We start from the raw sequence: 21636 nt of genomic DNA on the forward strand, positions 1-21636 counted from the left end.
GAAAGTCATGATCAATTAAGTTTAAGGAGCTATCTATCTACATAACTACCTACCTATCTATCTTCCTGTAGATTCACAGTACACACTAGCCTACTGAGGGCTTTGAGATCTTATGGTTAAGAAGTCTGTTTTAACTTGAAGAAAGCCTTGCACTGAATTTGTTGTCCATGGAACCACTAATATCTCAAGGAACACTGGGAAATGTTGGCCTAGACCATTGGTTCTCAAACTTTTGGGTCTCTGGACCTCTTTAGATTCTTCAAATACTAAGGACCCCAAAGGGTTTTTTTTTTTTTTGACAGTTAAATCTATCATTTTCTATATTAGAAGTTAAAATTTAAAAAAAATTAATTCAGACAAATTGTACAGCCAAATTGAAGTAACAGGAACCAGATTCATCCTCACTTGAAAAAAACCAAAGACACAAATTACATGAAAAAATCCGGTTTTCAAAACGCTTGACAATAGGCAACAAAAGACAGTTACGGGGAAAACGACACCAGTCTTAGGATTAGCAAGCTTACTCTTTTCAGAGTTTCCAAGCTATAATGCAAGGAGGGAGAATACAGGGGCACACTGCAAGTTGAGAAGACAGAGCTGAGCGTCCAGAGAAACCACAGCAGCTAGAATTGTAGGGACTGGAGAGAGCTGTACAGAAAAAGAACTTCAGAAATTTGCAGAGCACCACCCAACCCCCACCTTGCAAGTCATCAGGTGAGCTGCGTTCTGATTGCGTATGCATGTGAGGTAACTACCTAAGATGATGGGGAAAAAACATCTGAAAGATTCAGGACAGTGTCTGGTGCTCATATGGAGCCAGGAACAGTGCCCATTCTCACCCGTGAGATTGGGAAACGGGATTCATGAAGCTTGGGATGGAATACACAGGTCTTGTCTCAGTAATGGGGAACAATTAACCCTAAGCTGAACACTGCTCTGGTCCTGCCTTACAGATCTTGCCTAACAGCAAAACCTGCATCCTGAAACAAAGCTCTGGTATTTTTATAGTATTTTTATAACAATACAAAAACATCCAGTACTCAATTCATAGTGTCTGGCATTCAATCAAAAATTACCAGGTATGGACAGAAGCAGGAAGATACGATCCATAATGATGAAGGAAAATTTACCAAAACCAACCCAGACCTAACATACGCATATGAAAATTAGCAAGTAAGGATATTAAAGCAGATAATTATAACTGTACGCTCTATTTTCAAAAAGTTGAGACATAGAAAAAATGGTCCAAAGTCAAACATTATAGGTGAAAACTAGAATGTGGGAGATAACCTGTTCAAACTATTGTTACCAGAGTTCTACACAGCTCTGGAGGCATTACTTACCATACAGTAAAATAATTATGAAATGAGTATTAGTCCAACCTGAAAATATTTGTTTAATACCACTGGGTATTAATTAAACCAATCAATGAAACCATTAACAATCATCTGAACAACAGGAAAGGGTTCCTCTATAATTTTTCCTTTGTAAATCCCCAAATAAAGCTTTCTTTGTCATGCGTAACTTCTCAAGTAACTGAAACCAATGTTTGGTAGGTTTCATTTTCCAATATTTTACTGCAGTCTTCTAGACATATTTAGGTTTAAATCTTAAGAGATTCATATAGTCTCTGAGGACCCTAATTAAACCCATGGAATCCAAAATTCTTAAAGAAAAATTTATTCTCTTATTTAAAAAAATTAATCACACACAGAGACGTGGAGATTTTTTTTTTAAAGAGTATTACCACCAGCTTCTACTTTTGCCAATTTCTAGTCTTGCCACTTGATTCCTAGTTGACCCAGATGTAAAAATACAGAATAATTTTTTCATATCATTGGTACCACTACCAGTGTTTCATCAATTTCCTGAAGTGAACTGCGAAAAATAACAAACACACATTTAAGAGTCAATATTTATTCTGATTAATATTTTACAAAATTTTGACAGATTTAATTTATGTAAGGAGAGCTAACTTATTAAACACTTTACAGGTTTTTCTTTCCACAGAGTAACACAGTAAGTAGCAAAATAACACTTGGCACAGTTATAAATAAAGAAAATACAAAATAAAAATATCCATGATGCTGTTTTATGCTTATTAATATTTCAAATAAATTCCTGGAAACAACAAAAACATAAGGAAAAAATTCCAAAGAAGTAATCCATGTTCAGAACTGAGAAATAAGTTTCTATTTGCTAAAAGTATCCAATTAAGCTGAAATGAACTATTCCCCAAAGGGTCATCTTCATACACAACTTTTTAAAACTGGTTCCACATACAAGGTAACAAAATAATTAGACAGTACGCTGCTGCATAGTTGGCTCCTGACCATCTGACCATTTCTAAGTTATAGATTCACTGGTACTATGAGATGGTTAGTATTAAAGCATTAACATTGCTAATATTTTCCATGTACTTATACAGCAAGAGTGGTTTTTTTTTTCCTATTTAACTGAAAGACATCTCTTTTGCACTGAAAAGAATATTGTACCCCAAAGAAAGAACATGGTAACAACACTCTCACCCAAATTCTGAGAAAACAACCACTGTAGTTGACTGTTAATAAAAACGTATTAGATAAAAACTGCAACTGAGTCTTTATGTGAAGTGGCTCAAAATACAAAAAATTAAAACAAATTCTAGCCTTTTATAAATAACTTTGAATTTAAAAATTATCTAAAATTTCCCCCAATTAGTCAAAACTAGCAGAGACATTTGTAAAGTTAACCAATTTTGTACATTCTATGACAAAATGGCACAATGCTATTGCCACCCCACACCCATCTCTTCCCTTTTCAAAAATAAAGTATGCCAATTTTCTAATATTAAAACACTCACATACACTAAGGATAATCTTTTTGATGTGTGGCTTACGGTCAAAGAAACTACTATATAAAAATGGTACTTGGAAATACTGAACATCAACTATATACATTTTCACTGCTCCTCTTACTAAGGCAAGGGGCGGGTGTACCACTAGATTGCTTTAATACCTGTAATCTGCATTTTACAGAGAATACTAATTTTACCAAGCATCAGACATGCAGTGAACTTGCAGGGTATAATGCCTATTAACAGCAATATTGAACATCACTAGAAGCTCATTAGTTATCTCCCTTTTCTTTTTGGTTGGATAGAATGAAATGAGCAGCTTTAAATACACTAACACATAGAGACACAAAGAGAAAACTATTTGATAAATTATTTATATACAGATACACAATCTTTACACTGGTCTAGGATCTGTCATCAGTCTGACCACCCTTTTCCCACCCTCCCCCAGCCCATTCCCTCTCACAGGTTTCCCACAGGTTGCTCGAACCACAGTTTGCTACAGCAAAGAGGACTAAACCAAATCTCACTCTGTAAACAATATTTATGGAAGCAGTGACTAATAGTTTACCATGAGAGTATGGAAATGCTGTAACAAAAATTGATCAGTGCATCACGTTTAACAGTAAGAAAATCTTTCTGAAATTGTTTCAGACAGCATTAACAAATTTCAAAACATTCAATATTTGGGAAAATTGAAACAGTCTTGGGGATAAAATACTTTCTGATGGATCATTTTTTAAAAACCAGAATATACCGTTAGCTTTTCTTTTATTCACATGTGCTATATGTACAGAGATCATGCTCCATCTTTAGCTAAATTCCATTATTTTGTCTACAACTTATTTTGCAGTATATCCATTCATCTCTATTACTGAGAATTCTGCATTAACTTATTTGTTCTGCCTTTTCTTGAAAGTAGCTCAACTCTTATTAAAACCTGGACTATTTGCTCATCAAATTAAATTCTAATTTATGCTTTACTGGATAGTGTTTGCTAGTAGTATACATTCTATGAGGTGTATCATGCACTTAGTAGGGCTTTTAAGTTGAACAAAATAACATGACTTACTATAATCATGCAAGTGCTTTATTATCAGACCATAAAACCTTAGAGCAAGGTTACTACAAATTATTTCACTGAACTAGAAATAAATCAGCATTGCAACAGCTGATAGCAATAAAATATCGTTAGCACATTTTTTTGGTGAATGTTATTTCCTTGTGCCTTTAAAGACACATTACAGTAGATCCCTAATAAAACCACATGATTTTCATCACAGTATTTACATGTACATTCTAAAATGTACATAATACTAGTCTGAAGCAATTTAAGACAACTCTCTTGGAATTAAATGCAATACTAATAGTAGATCGCATCGTAAAATTTAGCTGTATACCATGTATTTAGTTTTAGCTTGAATCGAACGTTTCTGACCAGTATACCATTACCATGTCTGTCAACAGAATAAATTCACTCTTTTTTCATGAAAAATGTTATGAGAACAAAACCAAAAAGTTGAGTATGTTGTGAATTCCCACATTAAGAACCATTAAAATTCTTTTAAAGGTCTTTAATCTTCCCAGAAGTGGCAGTGTGTTCTGTCCATGTTTACTTTTGTTAATAAAAGTGTTGAAAAAAAGACTGTAAAATTCACTGTTAGCCCTACGTATAGCATGCGATTTGTTCAAAGGATGTGGATTCGAGTGTGAGAGAGACACGGACAGACACAATTTTCAGGCACCGCTCAGCAATATGCTTCAGAGGATAAAGATGCTGCTACACAAGCTGGTACCCAGATCCTGATATTTGGTCATATTCTATTGTATACTGTCTGGTCCAGTCCACGGTAACAGGACGAAAGAGGCCACAGCATCGAAATTCAAAGAAGTCTATAATATTCCTTACACATCCATGGCTAAACACCCCCCAAAAAAGAGAAAAAGAGAAAGTCCATTAGTACAACGACTTAATATATGAGTTTAATATAACTTTGGTGTTAAATTTATTTTTTTCTAAACTTAAAAACTCAGGTTGCCAGAAAGTACCTGCTTAGAACTCTATAAAATACATAGGCACTCATGTTTCTTCACAGCTCTGACAGCACCAATTTTTCTCTTTTGCCAATTTAATGGGCAGCACAATTATATCTTAAAGTTATTCAAATTTGCATTTCTTTCATTCCTGTGTCTTATGCAATTTTTGATAAAATCTTTCCTCACTGGTGGCTCCTTGGCAAGGAGACAAACTATTTCCAAAATTGAGAAAGTAAAGGACAAAATAATATAAATAGCATGAATATGACACTGTACCCAAGAGTAACAATTTAAGAAAAAGAAATGTCAAAGAAAAGTTCCCAGAATGTTAGGACTTCAAGAACACCTTCGTAAAAGTGGTCAGTTTTAAATCTTACATAATTATTCTGCTTATGGTAGAATTCTTAAAACTTCCCAACTGATTCTCATATTTTTGCTTTTATTTAAAAAGGTTTGCATGTTTCCAAGAAGCCGCAACAATTAACAGCACCACAAAAGCCTGAAGGTAGTAGACAAGAAGCTTTAGTAAAACTCAAAGTTTTAAATATTTCATAAAATTAGGAAACTACCGTTTCTTGGCTTCAGACTGAATGCAAATTAAAAATGTATATAAAAGAATAGGATAATCTCTTCGATAAATGGTGTTGAGGAAACGGGAGAGTCAAAAGCAAAAGAACTCAACTGGACCACTGTCTTACAACATATACAAAAACTAACTCAAAATGGATTAGACCTGAGTGTAAGAACTACAACCAGAAAACACAGGTGTTAATAAGCTCCATGACATCAGTCTTGGTGATGAAATTTTCAAAATCTGACACCAAAAGCAAAGGCAACAGCAGCAAAAATAAGCAACTGAGACTATGTTATACTAAAAAGCTTCTGCACAGCAAAGGAAACTGTCAACAAAATGAAAAGGCAACCTACTTGAATGGGAGAAAATATCTGCAAATCATATACCTGATAAGGGGTTAATATCCAAAATATATAAAGAACTCATACAACTCAAATGCAAAGAAGTAAAGAATCCAATTAAAAAACAGGCAGACAATGAACAGACATTTTTCCAAGGAAGACATACAGAATGCCAACAGACACATGAGAAGATGCTCAACATCACTAATGTTTACGGAAATGCAAATCAAAACCACAATGGAATGGCTATCATCAAAAGGACAAGAAATAACAAGTGTTGGCGAGGATGCGGAGAAAAGGTAACTCTCGTACACTGTTGGTGGGGATGTAAATTAGTGCGGCCACTATGGAAAACAGTATGGCGGTTCCTCAAAAAACTAAACACAGAACTACCGTATGATCCAGCAATTCCACTTCTGGGCATTTATCTGAAGGGAACAAAAACACTACAGTATTTGCACCCTCATGTTCATTACAGCGTTAGTTAACAACACGCAAGATATGGAAACTACCTAACTGTCCAGTGATAGATGAATATATTTTAAAAATGTGATACACACACATAGGAATAAAGTTCAGGTAAATCGGTGGAGGTGAGAGGCTGGGGCAGGGGAGGAGGTGAAATGGGTGACGGGGGTCAAAAGGTACAAACTTCCAGGTCTAAAATAAGTAAGTCTTGGGGACATAATGTACAGCATGGTGACTACAGTTAACCCTGTATTGCTTATTTGAAAATTGCTAAGAGAGTAGATCTTAAAAATTTCTCATTACAAGAAAAAAATTTTTTCTAGCTATGTATGGTGATGGATGTTACTGGACTTACTGTGGTCATTCTGCAGTGTATACAACTGTTGAATCATTATGTTAATACACCTGGAACTAATATAATGTTATACATCAATTATATTTCAATTTAAAGAAAAGAAAATGAGACATGTGGAAAATTTTGTGTCATTCAGAGGGCAAATAAAATAAGCAATCTGAACCAAAAAGTAGCGGCTCCAGAGCCTGAGAAGTTTCCTTAAATAATGAATTTCAATCGACTGCATTTTTTAAAATCTTAATTCAATTTTCTGGATACATTCATTTTTGAATGAAAATTTATGAATTGATGGGAAGGTTAAAGAACAAATACTAGACGTTGGTAGGTCAATAAAGTTTGAATTGTACAATTAAGAAAAAAGAGTGTCACAAATGTATACACAGTTAATGTGGTGAATACTAAGTTATGGGGAACCACCCAGTGCTGTGGCTGGCAGAAACCCTGGCATTCGGTTTGTTTGCTATAAGCTATTTTACACATTGCTAAGTAAAAGAAGTATTCCCTGTTTCATATCTTATTGCCGTACCTAAAGACAACACTTCCCTTTGATGTATTCACTAGATATTTGCTGAGTTTGGTTGGTAAGGAACTTTATATGTCAAGAGAATATACTAAATTCATAAATATGTACATACTTGAATGGGCTTTCGATAGATGTTGTTGTGACTTTAAAGTGCTTGTATCTTCTGGCATTCATTCTCTCATTTGTAGTAATACCTAAACATGATATCTGAGAGGTAAGAGAAAGCAAGCCATTAACTCTGAATATTTAATGTGAAGTAAGTTAATACTCAAGAGGACCACCAGGATAGAGAGAAAATGGTGACGATGATGATAATGAAGTCTGCTTCGGTTCTCCATCAGATCATCAAACTAGTTTACACAGTATCATTTGACTCTGTGAAAAGTAGCCAGTTAACAGGGAAAATACTTAAAAACAGGTTAATTATTGTGCAGGTGGAGAGACATTACGTATATATGACCTCTCCATCATCACCTTTAAAAAAGAACTTTAAAAAAACCTAATTAAAAAAAAGACTGTTGAATAAATACTGATATTTGTAGGTAATAAACTACTACTATTAAAACAAACACAAAATTAATGCTACCATCAATCTAAAGCTCACACATATATCCAATAGATTAATGTAAATCAGGAAAAAATATTTTGCCAAGAGTAATACTAAAAATTCAAAGTTTATAAAATAAGAAGGAGGAGGAGAGATGGAGAGAAAGAGGGAAGAAGGAAGGAAAAGTAAATTGAAAATTTTAATTCTCAAAAAATTTGAATTATGAAAAGCAGGAGTGATCACACACAAAGAGAAAACACCGTTATCTTTTAAGCGAGGAGTGAATTTTGAAGAGTTCTCAGCACACTGAAGAACGAGTGATGCCCCTGCACATACCTGGTACATCTGACACATGAGCAACACAGCCACCCACATGAAATGAAAAACACTGTTCAGAAACATCCAGAACATCCAAGGTGAACACGTGGCAATTTGAGTAATGTATGTCCAAAATCCATCCTTGGTGTAACTGGTCTCGCAGTGGAGTCCCCAGTCTAAAATCAGAGCAGAAGTACTCACATTTACTCAGTAATCATCCAAGCACCTCGTGTAGACATCTGTGGTAGGCACCACTTAAAAAACATGACCTAAGAATTTAAACTGATGACTTTCAGTGCAAATCTTTTTATATTCTTAAATAATGACATTATATATTCCTGAAAAATAATATCAAAAACAGAAATGGAAAAAGCAGCAATCTTAAAAAAAAAGTACTTTAACAATATACAGTTTTTATTTGATTCATACTGCATATATACAATACTTAAAAAAAATTCCTTTATACAAAGAGGATGAGAGATGTAAGTGAGAATTCCTTGGAGGGGAGGCATATAACACAACAAGATCACCCTGGTGAGGGGGGCTTTTTCCAAAACAAAATCTATTCTTTGAGAGCTGCTGCTATGAAGAACCACTGTTATTAGCAGGATCATACTCTCTTCCAAGTTTACTGGGCCAGAAATTAGGTCACGATCTCTGACCGAATCTTTCTCTCTGTTAATCTCTATTTGAGGAAGAAGCCTCCCTTTTCAATAAGAGAGATTATTTATAATATCTGTGGGAGTAGGAGGACTAGAAAATCATCGAAGACTTACACTAAGTACCACCAAGCCCTGAAGGACAGTAACTAGTATCTTCATTTAAATTCTTTCCAAATTATGTTCTCAATGCAATAAAAACCTATCATTTTCTCTAAGATACATCACCCACATGATCAAGTGAATGACAACTTATTCTTAACCTTTTAAATATTCTCTAATAGGAAATAATTATATCTTACTCTTAAAAATATTTCAAGTTCTATGCAAACTTAACTTCAACTATATTTTCCCAGCTGTCTGGTGAGAAAGAGCAACTAACACAATCATAAAATCTATAAACTTCCAGAGTAAAGCAAACATGTGATGTGAAAAACGTTGGTGTATTTTACCCAGAAGCTTTTCAAAGCCTATTAAAAGATAAGTAACTGATAATTCTGTTGCTTATACTATAGGTTAACCATGTTTGATAGTTCTGTATCTATTTTTTCTTTATGCTTCATTGTAGTGAAGTATCCCAAACCATAATATTTAGCTAAAAGATGCTTAAAATTATCTTATTTTTTTGTTAATATCGTAAAGGATGAGTATGATAACACTTGTTTTAAGAAGAGAAAAAAACTAATTGTACTCACAAGAAATACAACCATAAATCATCCAGCAGATCATAAAAAGCAAGAAGAACAAGTACCCCATAAAGTATCTGTGGTTGCCTGCACCTAAAAAAACAACACAGAAGCAATTTTTTTCAGCTAAGAAAAAATAATTGGAAATGCACCTAGGGGCAGGATGTGGGTAGGAAAATGCCAAGAGCGAGATACACCTTGGACAATAATCATGTACGTTATTTATTTTAGAAAATGTTCTTCAAGGAAATAAATGTTTTAATAAAAACCTTAAAACAAAAGAATGCTTATAATTACACACAAAGATGTGGTGACTGTAATGATACTCATTCTGAAGTTTCAAAAGAGTCTTAATGAACCAAATAAACCACAATTTTAATTCTGCTGTTTGCTTCTGAGGTTTAAAATAACCCTATTTTAACTTTACTTTTATAAACTTTATAATCCAACTTTTTAAAGGCTTTTTCCCCAATAGAGTCACACAATCTTTGTAACGTTTCCCTCCTGTCATCTTATAAAATCCCCAAGGCCATCTCTCAGACCGCTGAGTTTATCTCCTTGGACTATACCACCCTTGAACACCGACGTATGCAGTTATCTGTCCTCCTCTGCCTCTGTACATCCATTCAAATTTAATTGCCTTACTTTCTCCAGTTTAACTAAAGGACAAAACTACCTGCCTCCTTATCAATTTCACTGTTATTCAATGGAGAAAGCAGTTAAGAGCAGACACAGGGAGAACTGATGGAGAAATTGTATCTATCTTCTCTGGACTGTGTTTTATTACTTTTTTCCCTCTCTCTCACATCTGAGTAGATGTTTTGCCAACCAGAAAATAATTGGGGGAAAGAAGGGTGTTGTAAGGTGCAAGAATGGACTTTCTACATCTAATTTAATATTGTATTTCATTAGTTACCTAGAGTAACTTACATGAACAATGTATTTTGAAATAACTAATAAAACTTACCTACACAGTTCCCCACCCATGGGCAATGATGGTCGAATTTCGCTATACAACGGTTGCACACACCACAATGCTTGGACCTCACTGGTTTCCGTATCTGTTAATAGGCATGTTAAAAAATTATGAAAGGCACTATATCTAAGAAAGGAAAGCTGAACATTTATTTCTAAAAATACAATTATGAAAAAAATAAAACTGTATTTTTTGGAAAAGGATTATACCAAGGTTTCCAAAGGAACAAAACCAAACAAAAATCACTCTTGTTTATCTTTCAGTGTCTCTTGAGATCTCAGACTAAGGTACAGCACTCTCCCTGCTAAAAGGCAGGACCTTATCTAAGAAACTGTAACATGCCTGGGAAGTTTAGACAGTCCTATTCATACTATTTGTTGCCAAAAATATAAAATGCATTCGCCTCTTGATAGGCAATAAAGAATTCATGTTTATGATGCCTTACTATTTTAAATGTTGTGAAATGTTTTTCTCTACATTATTCTAAATCAGCCAACTGAATACAAGAAGTCATCAGTGATCTTCAAAGAGCTGCTAGTCCCAATGCTGGATACACGACAAGAGCTAGTTATTAACCCTTACCAGAAACAAAATTTATAACATCCTTCATTGGTGTTTCAATAAAAGCACTCACATTTCCCCAACATCTTGCATAAGGTTATATACTATTTTGAGGTACTAAAAAAAGGCATGGATGGACTATGTGCTTCTTACACGTACTAAAGTAATCTGTGCACCAAAGAAAAGGATGTTATTCTTCACCACAGATATGATACTAAATCTATTAGGAGAAAGAAATAGACTACAGCAAATTCTACCCCTACCTCCCACTCTTACCTATATTTCCCCTTTGGACAACACTTGTCAATGAATTCTAAGCAAAAACGGACACAAGGCTCCTGAACAAAAGAGTCTCCTTAGTTCACTTAAAGAGTGATTCATTTTTAGGAAATCCTGATATACATGTGCTTCTTAGGGACTTGTGTGTTTTTCAAAGTGAAGGATACCCGTATAATGACAAATACCTCTGTCAATATGAATCATTTTATAATAAATAAGATACATTTTTTGCCTTATAAAACCAAATTATCTATCCAGAAGTACACAGCTTACAATAATATAAAATTTTTGCTATGATGACAAAGATAGTCTTGTTCTTACCATAAGATATTTATTTACTAATGAATCTGTATTGAGCAACTCTACAATTCGTTTGCCATATGGCAAATACACTTGACTTTGCAGAACAGAATATTTTCACAGAATAGTTAAGTATAAAATGTCCCAAATGTTAATACTAATTCTGTAAATTCCCCATTGTAAAGCACAGAAACAAAAACCTTTTTAAAGCACGCTTAAAATACAAAAGAATCTAGTCAGTACTCTAAAGTTGCTATCAAGAGTAAATAAAGCAGTACGTATTTTGAACATTCAAAATCGTAACTGTTCAGTCAAAAAAATGTTAAGTGAAACAACTTAAAAGAATCTGTGGAATTAGAGCTCAGTTTCAAAAACTCATTCCAGAATCCTAAACTAAGTCAATTATTTAATTTATTTTATTATCATTCAAATGTTAAGACATCAGTTCAGTTGCAGTGTATAACTTAAAGGTATAAAAGAGCATTTAGTTTCAAGCATGATTTGGGGATATTTCCACTTCCATGCAGGAAAACATGGTTTAAGCATTGTGGCAGTCCATACATTTTTCACAGGAACTAATTATAAAAATTAAGCAGAAAATCATTAAAACACAAAGCAATATTCTATAGAAAGTAGATGTCTATAATAATAAACAATGTATTACTATACCTGATTTCATAAGTAAATGCCATTTAATTTCATATATAGCTTTATCTATGACCTGGTTGAAGATGACAGCTTTTACCATCAGTGGTAAAACAGTGCTCAAAGCTGCATAAACACTCTACTGCAGACAGATAACTGCTCTAGTTGAACCAGTTTAGAGGCCATGTTGTCTTAATAGTTATCTAATGGATTTCCCACTGTGACCTTTAAATGTAAGAATAAATTTTCTTAAAATGTAATTAGGATAACAGTATATTAGGGAATCATAGTAAACTTTTGATGTTAAATACTTTATTAGTTTCTTACTTGAATTATATTTTAAGTGAGAAAAAGAGAGTAAGAACGAATACAAATGAACAGCACCACTGAATCACAAGTGCAGTTAAGGGCCACCATCAGGGGAATGAGCACTGGGAAGGACACGTCTTTTCACCATCTTGCTCTTGTATCATGGTCTAAAAGGCATTTGGGGGGCGGGGTGGGAGGCTCCTGAAATGTGCTCAGTGAAAGAAACTTCTGGTTTCCCAAACTCTCTATACAATACCACTGCTAGGGGAAGAAGAGAGAGGGAAGAATAAAGAAAAAAATACTACCAAACAGGTACTGCAGAATATACTGAGGTCCAGACTTCCTGTCTCTGCAAGTTCAACTATTGTCTGTGAATTAAAAAAATAAATTTTACTCAAAACTGAACAATATTCACCAACCACTGTGACACCAATATAAGTATCAATAAACATGATGTTCATTTTAATTAACCGTTTTCAGCTGAAAATAATAAATATCTCTCCACTTACTTCTGCTATTTCATTACAGTATGAATACAGGAGTTTTATTCCTTGGATATACGAAAAAGCAACCTAACTTAGTTATGGGAATGCTCCTCTGAGAATAAATCTAAGTCAACTTCCCTAAGAACTAGTCTATACAGCTTTGACGGTTACGAGACGAATATAAACCTAAGTGCAATAAAGCACTGGACCTTCAAAGCTGGATTATCACTAAGAAAACCAGGCAAGCCAATTAGCAGTTGTGTCTAAAGAATTCTGGAACATAAGGGCAGCACTCCTTATGTAGCCTAGAGAGAGAAACATGAAATTTAGAAATGTCATGGAAGTGTAAGAGTAGGCATCACAAAGCACCAAAGGTGAGCACCAAATACACACAATCTCAGTTTGGTTTGAAATGTCCTTGTAGTCCAAAACACAGTTTCCTTCTTTGTATTCCTCTAATATCTGCTATAAATACTGATAATCTGGCAATAAAACACACGTGACTAGTTAGATTGTATCTTGCTACCTTTTTCTTCTGTTCTTCTGTAGCTTTAATAATCCCTGGATCTGATTTCCAAGATTTTCCAAAATTGTAGAAAAGTGCAACACTATTGGCAAGGAATGGAAGATGGATAAACAAAAAATTGAGATGTGCCTAAAGTTAAGGAATCTAAAGAGGCAATGAAAACTAGTTTTTATTATAGGTAAATTTATAATCTGTGAAATTTCATCACACACACACAAATCTACAAAAAAAAAAAAAACCCAAGATGGTTTATTTATTACATCAAAATAGATGACATCTATAAGTTAGTCTATCTATTACATCAAAATAAATACATTTTCCCACTGTGCTCATAAGTAAATGTAAAAGATGTGATTTCTTTATAAACTTTAAATCGTATAGGGTAGGCTTATCTGACACTTTTTATAAGTCAGTGAATATATTATTTTTAAATGATAATTATTTCTTTTGACAAAAATGAAGAGATTTCTCATGTTCAACGTTATTAATATATTAATTTATTTATATGCATTAAAATCTTTATATTTTCTATCAAACACTTAGATATTATACCCATATACTTAAAAGACTGCTTTTACATTCTCTTCATTGCCTTTTTTAAACACATTCAAGTTGACCTTAATTTTAGAAAAGGTATTTATAAACTTTCTTAAAACAGAAATAGTTTCTATGTTCACATTCTTCTTCCTAATGAAGATATAAAAAATGTTACTAGGCACTTATAAGTGAAGAATCAAAGACTATTTTCAATAATACTAGGAAAAATAAAGCAATGTTGCTAGAGCAACACATTTCTCAAACACAAAATATACAGAAAACTCAAATACCATTTTCAAGATTTTACGTAGGCACAAAAGCTGTCCACAAAATTTCCTGTGATAATGGCGCCCTCCCTGTAAAATTCTGTAAAATTTTTGGGCATTATCATGTATACATACTCTTTACATTTCTTATGAAGCACAAATAAGAAAGAATAGCTTCTTGAATGAAACAATCCTATATTTGGTAAATACCAAAACCTAAATAACTGTTTAAAATACAGGAGGGGGAAAAAAGGGAGAAGAAAAAGGGTAGGTATTATCACCTGCCATACACGGAAGTGTTTCTTCTTTCTCCAGTCCCCTATTTACTCCCAACTTTCACCATCATAAAGAATGGGGGAATAAGTCCCCCAAATCCATGAGTACAGTCAGCAGAGAATAAACAGAAAAAGTCCAATTTTTGGCTCTTCTAATAGCTAAAAATCTCTTAAGAGTAAAGATGGGTAAAGGACCTATTGATAGCACAACGGACTATACTCAATAACCTGTAATAACCTGTAATAGAAAAAAATCTGAAAAAGAATATATATATATATATATACACATATATGTACACAAAAAACTGAATCACTCTGCTGTACACCTGAAACCAACACAACATTGTAAATCAACTATACTTTGATTTTTAAAGAAAGAAGAAAGCTGGGTAAATGTATGTCCAAAGAATGCTGAACCGTGCCATTTATTTTTCAGGGGCAGTATCGTTACTTACTATAACAGTTTCAAAAAATGCTAACATTTAAGTAGATGTATCAGGTTCTGACAGTCTGTATTATAAATTTGCAGGGAGTGAATCAGCAGCTAAATGACTACAGATTTGGAAGGGATAGGAATTAAATATCAGATGAACATAAAGAATTTCTTTGCTTGTTTTTTAAAGATAAAGAGATTAGTTTTTTTCAAATGGCAGTTTAAACTTATCTTTATCAATAGGTCAGATAAGTTAAATTTCAAACATTTAACAGAAACGTATTTTTGGTATGGTTGTTTTTTGTAATGGTTTAAAACAACCTTTTTTCTTGATGAAAATTAGAAGACACTAAAAAGTATAAAGACAAAAAGAGTAACTCCACAACCTACAGATAATTCCTTTTATTTTTGGTATTCTGTATTTTTAATCATAATTGAGATCATAGTGTACTTATAAACATTAACCAAATAACTTTATTTACCACCAACTATGTGCACTGAAGCCGCACAAAAACTCTATGATAAAGCCTGCTGATGTCCCCATAACAAAACTGAGGCAGAGGGTAATCAGGCAGTCCAAGGTCATAGGATGGATTAGAGGTCAAGCTGGTATTAGAACCTAGACACTTACTACCTGTGCTCTTCTGCCTCTTCCAAGTGCTCAGCAGAATATCCTGGGTCATTACATATTATGGGAAGAGTATCTTTTGAGTATTAACATTTTAAAATCGTGATATTTTTATACTGTCAGATTATTTCCAGAAAGATATACGCCAATTTATAATCCCACTAGCAGCACATACTCATTGATCACTATACTTGTATTAGCATTGAGTAACGGAAAAAAGTTGCCAGTTTTAAAGGCAAGAGCAGCATTATTTTATTGTCTTAATTTGTATTTATGCATTTATGCTTAAACATCCTCAAAATGGAAATAAATATTTTTCATCAATGTTTTCATTTAAATGTTCATGGAGTTTTTTCCCATTTAACTCTTCAATCTACTTGGATGTTATTTTGATACCTCCTGTAAACTGTAGCTCTAACTTACCATAACACCCCCAAAAATGAACCAAAACCAGTAAATCAAACAAACCAATTGCACCACAAAATACCAGGGACAACTTCAGAAAGAGGACAAGCCACACTGTACCATAAAGTTCAAACTGGAGGTCAAGGAAAGAAGATTCTGGTGAGACAGGCTCCCTGGGGTGGTTCTTAATCCCACCTCCACCCTTATGAGTGGTGAAAAGGAAATATAGATGAGAAGACAAAGTCAGAATTCTCATTCATCCCTCTCCGGCCTTCTGCCATGGACTGAATCATGCACCACCCCCTCTCAAATTCGTATGTTGAAGTCTTAACTTCTAATGTGATTATATCTGGGGATAGGTCTTTAGGAGATAAGTGAGGTTAAATGAGGTCAAAAGAGTGGGGCCCTAACCCAACACTGTGGACTGTGGAGGAGGAAAGGAAAGAGGAGGAAAGGAAAGAGGTCTCTCTCACTTTCTCCCTGCCACGGGAGGACACAGGGAGAAGGTGGCTGTCTGTAAGCTAGGAAGAGAGCCCCACCTGAACATAACCATGCTGGCATCCTGATCCAGAACCGTGAGGAAATTAATTTCTGTTGTTTAAGCCACCCACTTGAGAGTAATCTGTAACAGCAAAGATTTATATATCAGAAAGAAGTCACATTTCTCTAAATTATTCTGAGCTTAAATAGAATTTCAATCAAAACTGCAAGAGGCATCCCATGGAGCTTAAGGAACTGATTCTAAAACATGTAATTATTCTAAACACTTACAGTATAAAGGGCCAAAAAGAGCTAAGATATTCCTGAGACACAACAAAGTTGGGAAGCTTGGCCCACCAGACATCACGAGTCAATAACAAAGCTACAGTAATAAGATAATACAGAACTGGCACAGGCAAGTAGATCAACCAACTGAATAAAGGAAATGATAAACGCCAAGGCTGATATTGCAACTGAAAGGAAAGAGGTGTGTTGGAGCAATGAGTTCTCTAATGAGCAGAAAGATACATCATTCATTATACACAGTAGCAAATACACATGAAGTAAGAACTTTTATAAGAGAATATCTTTAACGACTTCAGAGAAACCTGCACATGTGCATAAAAAAAGATATACAAGAATATTTGTAGAAATATTGCTGAAATTCACAGAAGGTGATGATTGGATTCCTAAAGACAGGTATTAAAAAGCTTAGAAAACATGAGAAGGAAACCAGGAGAGATACATATAAAACTGAAGAAGTCCTAATAGTAAACTATAGGAAAAAAATGCTTAAAAGGAAAATGCATAGGAGAGAATGGTGAAAATGGTAATTTTGCACTGTTTTCCTTTTTACGTATGTAATCACCTCCAGTTCCAGAAGTTCTTCACATCCATCTTAAGAAGCTTGATTTAACTTATATAAACTTAAAGTCTGATTGAAAAATAATTTTTTTAGACAAAAAATTCGTAATAATCTATTTCAAAAGTGATGTCAACACAGTAACAGTTGACTGTTATGACAGTGGATTTTACATTTGTTTGATTATTATGAAAGAAGTATGGTCAACGAACAAAATTTTCAAACAAATAAAAGCACAAGAAAAAAAGTAAAATCATTCATGAATCTCACAGCCAGAGATAACCAGAGCTAAAACTGCACGTACTCATTTTCAGTTCTTATCTTTCACACATTTTAAAATTAGAATCTCTCTGTAAATACAACTTAGTATTTTTTCATGTATTATATCCTAAGCCCACATTGTTAAGTCTTAGAAAAGTGTTTTAATGTCCGTATTACCCTGCGTCAGGTGTTGCATAACTGATAAAACTATCCTCCTATTCAGGATGGTCATTTAGGTTGTTTTTCCATTTTTTTTCTTTACAGTACTATGGTAAACATCCTTGTAAATAAATCTTTGATCTTATTTATTATTATTTACTTATGAATAATTAAGAGATCAAAGGGTATTTTAAAAGCTGTTTCAGCAGGTTGCCAAATTGCTTTCCAAGAAGATTTAGGAACTTAAAAATTATGTTCATAGTTTAGGACATTTGAAGATAAACTGTATCACTTCAAAGAGCTGGGTTCTATACCAGAGTCTTGATAATTATGACCTATGTAACTGTGAGCAAGACACACTACTTCTCTGAACCTCAATTTTTCCATCAGTTAGAAATAGCATTACAATTTATGTGGTTTACTTTTTTAATTTCAAAGAACTGTTCTGAGAACCAAATTAAATATATCTGAAAGAACTATAAACCAAAAAAGCACTGAACAAATGCAACATGTATATGGGGTAATACTTACTTAATGAATAGTAGAAAAGAATAAAAACTTATTTATTATAACAGTTTATATCAATATAAAACTCATTATCACCACAAAACACTTAAGTTGGGTAACATGAGAAACTAAAATAATATTTATACAGTTGATCCTCATACTTACTAGCTAAAATTTATTTGTAACCTCTAAATAAATATTCACAGCACTTACGCAGTCATTTGTGAATATGTGCAAAGCAACAAGAAACACAAGTTGCCCAATGCACACATTTCCAAGGCAATACTCTGACTTCTTATTTCCTATTTGTATGAACTTGCTGTTTAAAAATGGTCTCCAAGCATAGCGCTGAAGTGTCATCTGACGTTCCTAACAGCAAGAAGGCTGTGCTGTGCCTCACAGAGCAAATGTATGTGTTAGATATGCTTTGTTCTGGCATGGGTTACAGTGCTGTTGGCCGTGAGTTCAATGTTAATGAACCAACGATAAATATTAAATTTGGTGTTTAAACAGAAACATATGTAAAACAAGGTTATGTACTGAATGGTTGACAAAAATGGTGTGACCAGAGCCTTGCAGGAATCTAATCTTCTTTTTCTCCTAAGAGTAATGGGTTCAATATTTAATAATTCATCATTTACAGTAACTTTATAGAATACAACTATTGCAAATAATAAAAATGGACTGTAACTGTATTTTTCAAAATTAGTCTAATCAGCTTCAATTACATATGTACTCCTGAGTTGCATGAGGGAAGTGGCAGAAGCAACAGCAAAGAGGCTGAGGTCAGCAAGAGAGACAGTCCACATATTAATTAACATTCTGTTCAGAACAGTAACAAGTCACTGAATACTGCATACCATTTAAAATATCTTACATATTTTTATAGTAATATTTTAAAAAATGATTGGTTAACATTTATGAAACATACCTTTATTATACTAAAACAGACATACGAATTAAACTTTTGCTATTAAAAATATCAAATGTTGACACTGGCCTTATTTCTGTGATACACACATATGCACACACACACTGACATTCAAATTACATTACTTTTGAAAAGTATACTACATTGAAATAATTTGCTGAAGTTAGCAAATATTTGAAGATACAGCATCACATGCTTTACATGAAGCAAAAAAGAAAATTAACTGTTACCAATCACAGCAAAACAGCAAGCTGTGAAATTAAGAAAACACTTAGAGAAAATAGTTTTACGTTGAAAATCACAGTTTAGTAAAAAGGTTTAGAACTTGTCTTATAGAATCAAAGACACGTTTCTACCCCAGCTTATTAAAGACTAGCTGTGTGGCCTTGGGCAAGGACACTAGCTAACCTATTTAAGCCTAAATTTTCTCATCTATAAAATAGAGACAACAGTACTAACATATAGCATGTGTACTCAATTAGCACAAAGTATTTAACAAAATGCCCCTAAAAACTCAATAAATGGTATCTATTATTGATGCTGTTATTAAAAGCAGCTTTCAAAAGCAATTCATTAAATATGAAACATTTAAAACCAGTATTTACATTAGCTCACATTTAGTATTTTTCTAGTACTGTTTTACTGTAGCAAGCATATTGTGAGTAGCTCAGTCCTAATGTTAAATTATTGTTAAACATTTGTCTAAATAACAAACAGAAACTACTTTAGATAAGAGCTTTATAACCAAAGGATATCATTCCAAAACCAGAAGAACCATGTCACATACATCCAGAATTTGGTTGCCAAATATATTCCAAGGGGCAATGCACTATGCATTGAATGATCAAAAAAGGATCTGTAAAACATAAGTTTTATAAAATTTGAACTCTATTTCATTGTAAAAAATGAATATTTATTTATTTAAACGGAAATTATATACATTCTTCATAGTAAGCTCTTAATCAAAATCCAGAAGTTCAGGTTGCTTAAATACTAAGGCTGTTTTCATAGTAATCAATAAGAAATGAATTCACAGCTGAATGGCTCAGCAAGAATCTGAAGCTCCTTTAATTCATCAAGAATTGAAATTAAATTCTATGTACTTTTCAACTTCAGAATTTCAATGTACTCCTATTCTCTAAGTCAATAACTCACTTTAGTGTATATAGTAACTCTACCACCCAGCATATTACTACTAAAGACATGTTATAATATTAACTAATGAGCCCACAGCAATCCTCAAGTTTTTCTCTAAGTTTCATCATTATTTCTCCTTACCTACATACTCCCATTAAGTTTTCAGCACATCTTTTCAAAGAGAATGAACTGGCTAATTGAGAGGAATTAAAGGTAATTATTTACAGTGCTTAGAATTCAGGAAAAATAAATGCTAGTAAATTTTATTAAGCATAAACAGGATCAACCATCCATGTAGGCTAAGTAGGAAGCGTTGGTGAATTTCTATTTATAATAGCCTTTGAGGCACACTTAGAACACTAAAATGAGATTAAGTACCTAGAATTAAGCCTCTTTCTGAGAATTGACGTATTAGTGTATTATTAGTCATTCTCATCTCTGTGTGAGTTATTTTCAGAAGTCTTTTTTGAAATTCTGGTGAAAACAAGGTACTAAAGAAATGGGGATGTGCTGGATGAACAGCTAAGGATAGGAAGAAAAGGAAATGATCACAATGTTTAAAGAAAAAAGAGGGAGGAGAAAATGTTTTGAAAACGGAGCCTACTTTGTATGCTTAGACTCCTTGTGCTAAAATCAAACCTCTTTCTTGCATACTGCCTATGACCAAAGACAATGTAATTCCTATAGAAAGGTAAGCTCAAGCATTATCGTCACCTAGAAATAAGCAATGCATACACTACATTTACAGTTCAAAAACTCAAGTCCACTTCCACAGAAATGTTTTAAAACTGTATTTTAGACTTAAAAAGTATTTGTTAGATTTTGTCACTAAAAGCACCTTTAGAGTCATTTTTAACAAAAATGATTTCAGACATAAATCTGCTGAAATTCTTTAACATTAAATTCATTAACATTTAATTCTTTAACATTAAGATCAAACACATTACATAAAGGCTGTGTTCTAAATATACAAAACAGTAATTTTATACAGCCAGGTCCAAACTACATTCTTTCATGTTCAGTTAAAAATATAGGTAAAAAATGACACACTTACTTTGAAAGAAACTGTACTGTAGCCCAAACGCCACCATACATTAGCCCTTTAATGAGCCAAGAATCAATATTCAGGTCTGCTATAAACCCAACCAGCCAAATAACTAGGAAAGGCGTTCCCAGCATTACTTTCTGCCGAAATTCCTGTATAGAAAAAAACAGAGGGAAAGTTTTGCATGCTTCAAGTAACCTCAATGTGAATCACTATAATCTCTGTGAAAATGTACAACAGGGGTGAAATTCATTGATTCTGCCTACTGTGTGCAGATACTATTCA

The 21636-nt window shown here is 33.5% G+C and overlaps 1 protein-coding gene across 1 annotated transcript in view; it reads right to left on the reverse strand.

Moving 5' to 3' along the window:
* Positions 1 to 1901: 1901 nt before the first annotated feature.
* The window catches only part of ZDHHC17 (zDHHC palmitoyltransferase 17), an 82907-nt gene continuing 63172 nt past the window's right edge, over positions 1902 to 21636 (reverse strand). The window contains exons 9-17 of the mRNA XM_072973376.1: positions 21361 to 21503; positions 19925 to 20025; positions 13426 to 13550; positions 12720 to 12782; positions 10312 to 10405; positions 9354 to 9437; positions 8018 to 8175; positions 7247 to 7341; positions 1902 to 4755 (exon numbers count right to left, since the gene is read on the reverse strand). Coding sequence (XP_072829477.1) covers positions 4617 to 4755; positions 7247 to 7341; positions 8018 to 8175; positions 9354 to 9437; positions 10312 to 10405; positions 12720 to 12782; positions 13426 to 13550; positions 19925 to 20025; positions 21361 to 21503 — 1002 coding nt within the window. The 3' untranslated portion in view covers positions 1902 to 4616. The remainder of the gene's footprint in view (positions 4756 to 7246; positions 7342 to 8017; positions 8176 to 9353; positions 9438 to 10311; positions 10406 to 12719; positions 12783 to 13425; positions 13551 to 19924; positions 20026 to 21360; positions 21504 to 21636) is intronic.

This window comes from Vicugna pacos, chromosome 12, assembly GCF_048564905.1.
Source record: "Vicugna pacos chromosome 12, VicPac4, whole genome shotgun sequence".
NCBI lineage: Eukaryota > Metazoa > Chordata > Mammalia > Artiodactyla > Camelidae > Vicugna > Vicugna pacos.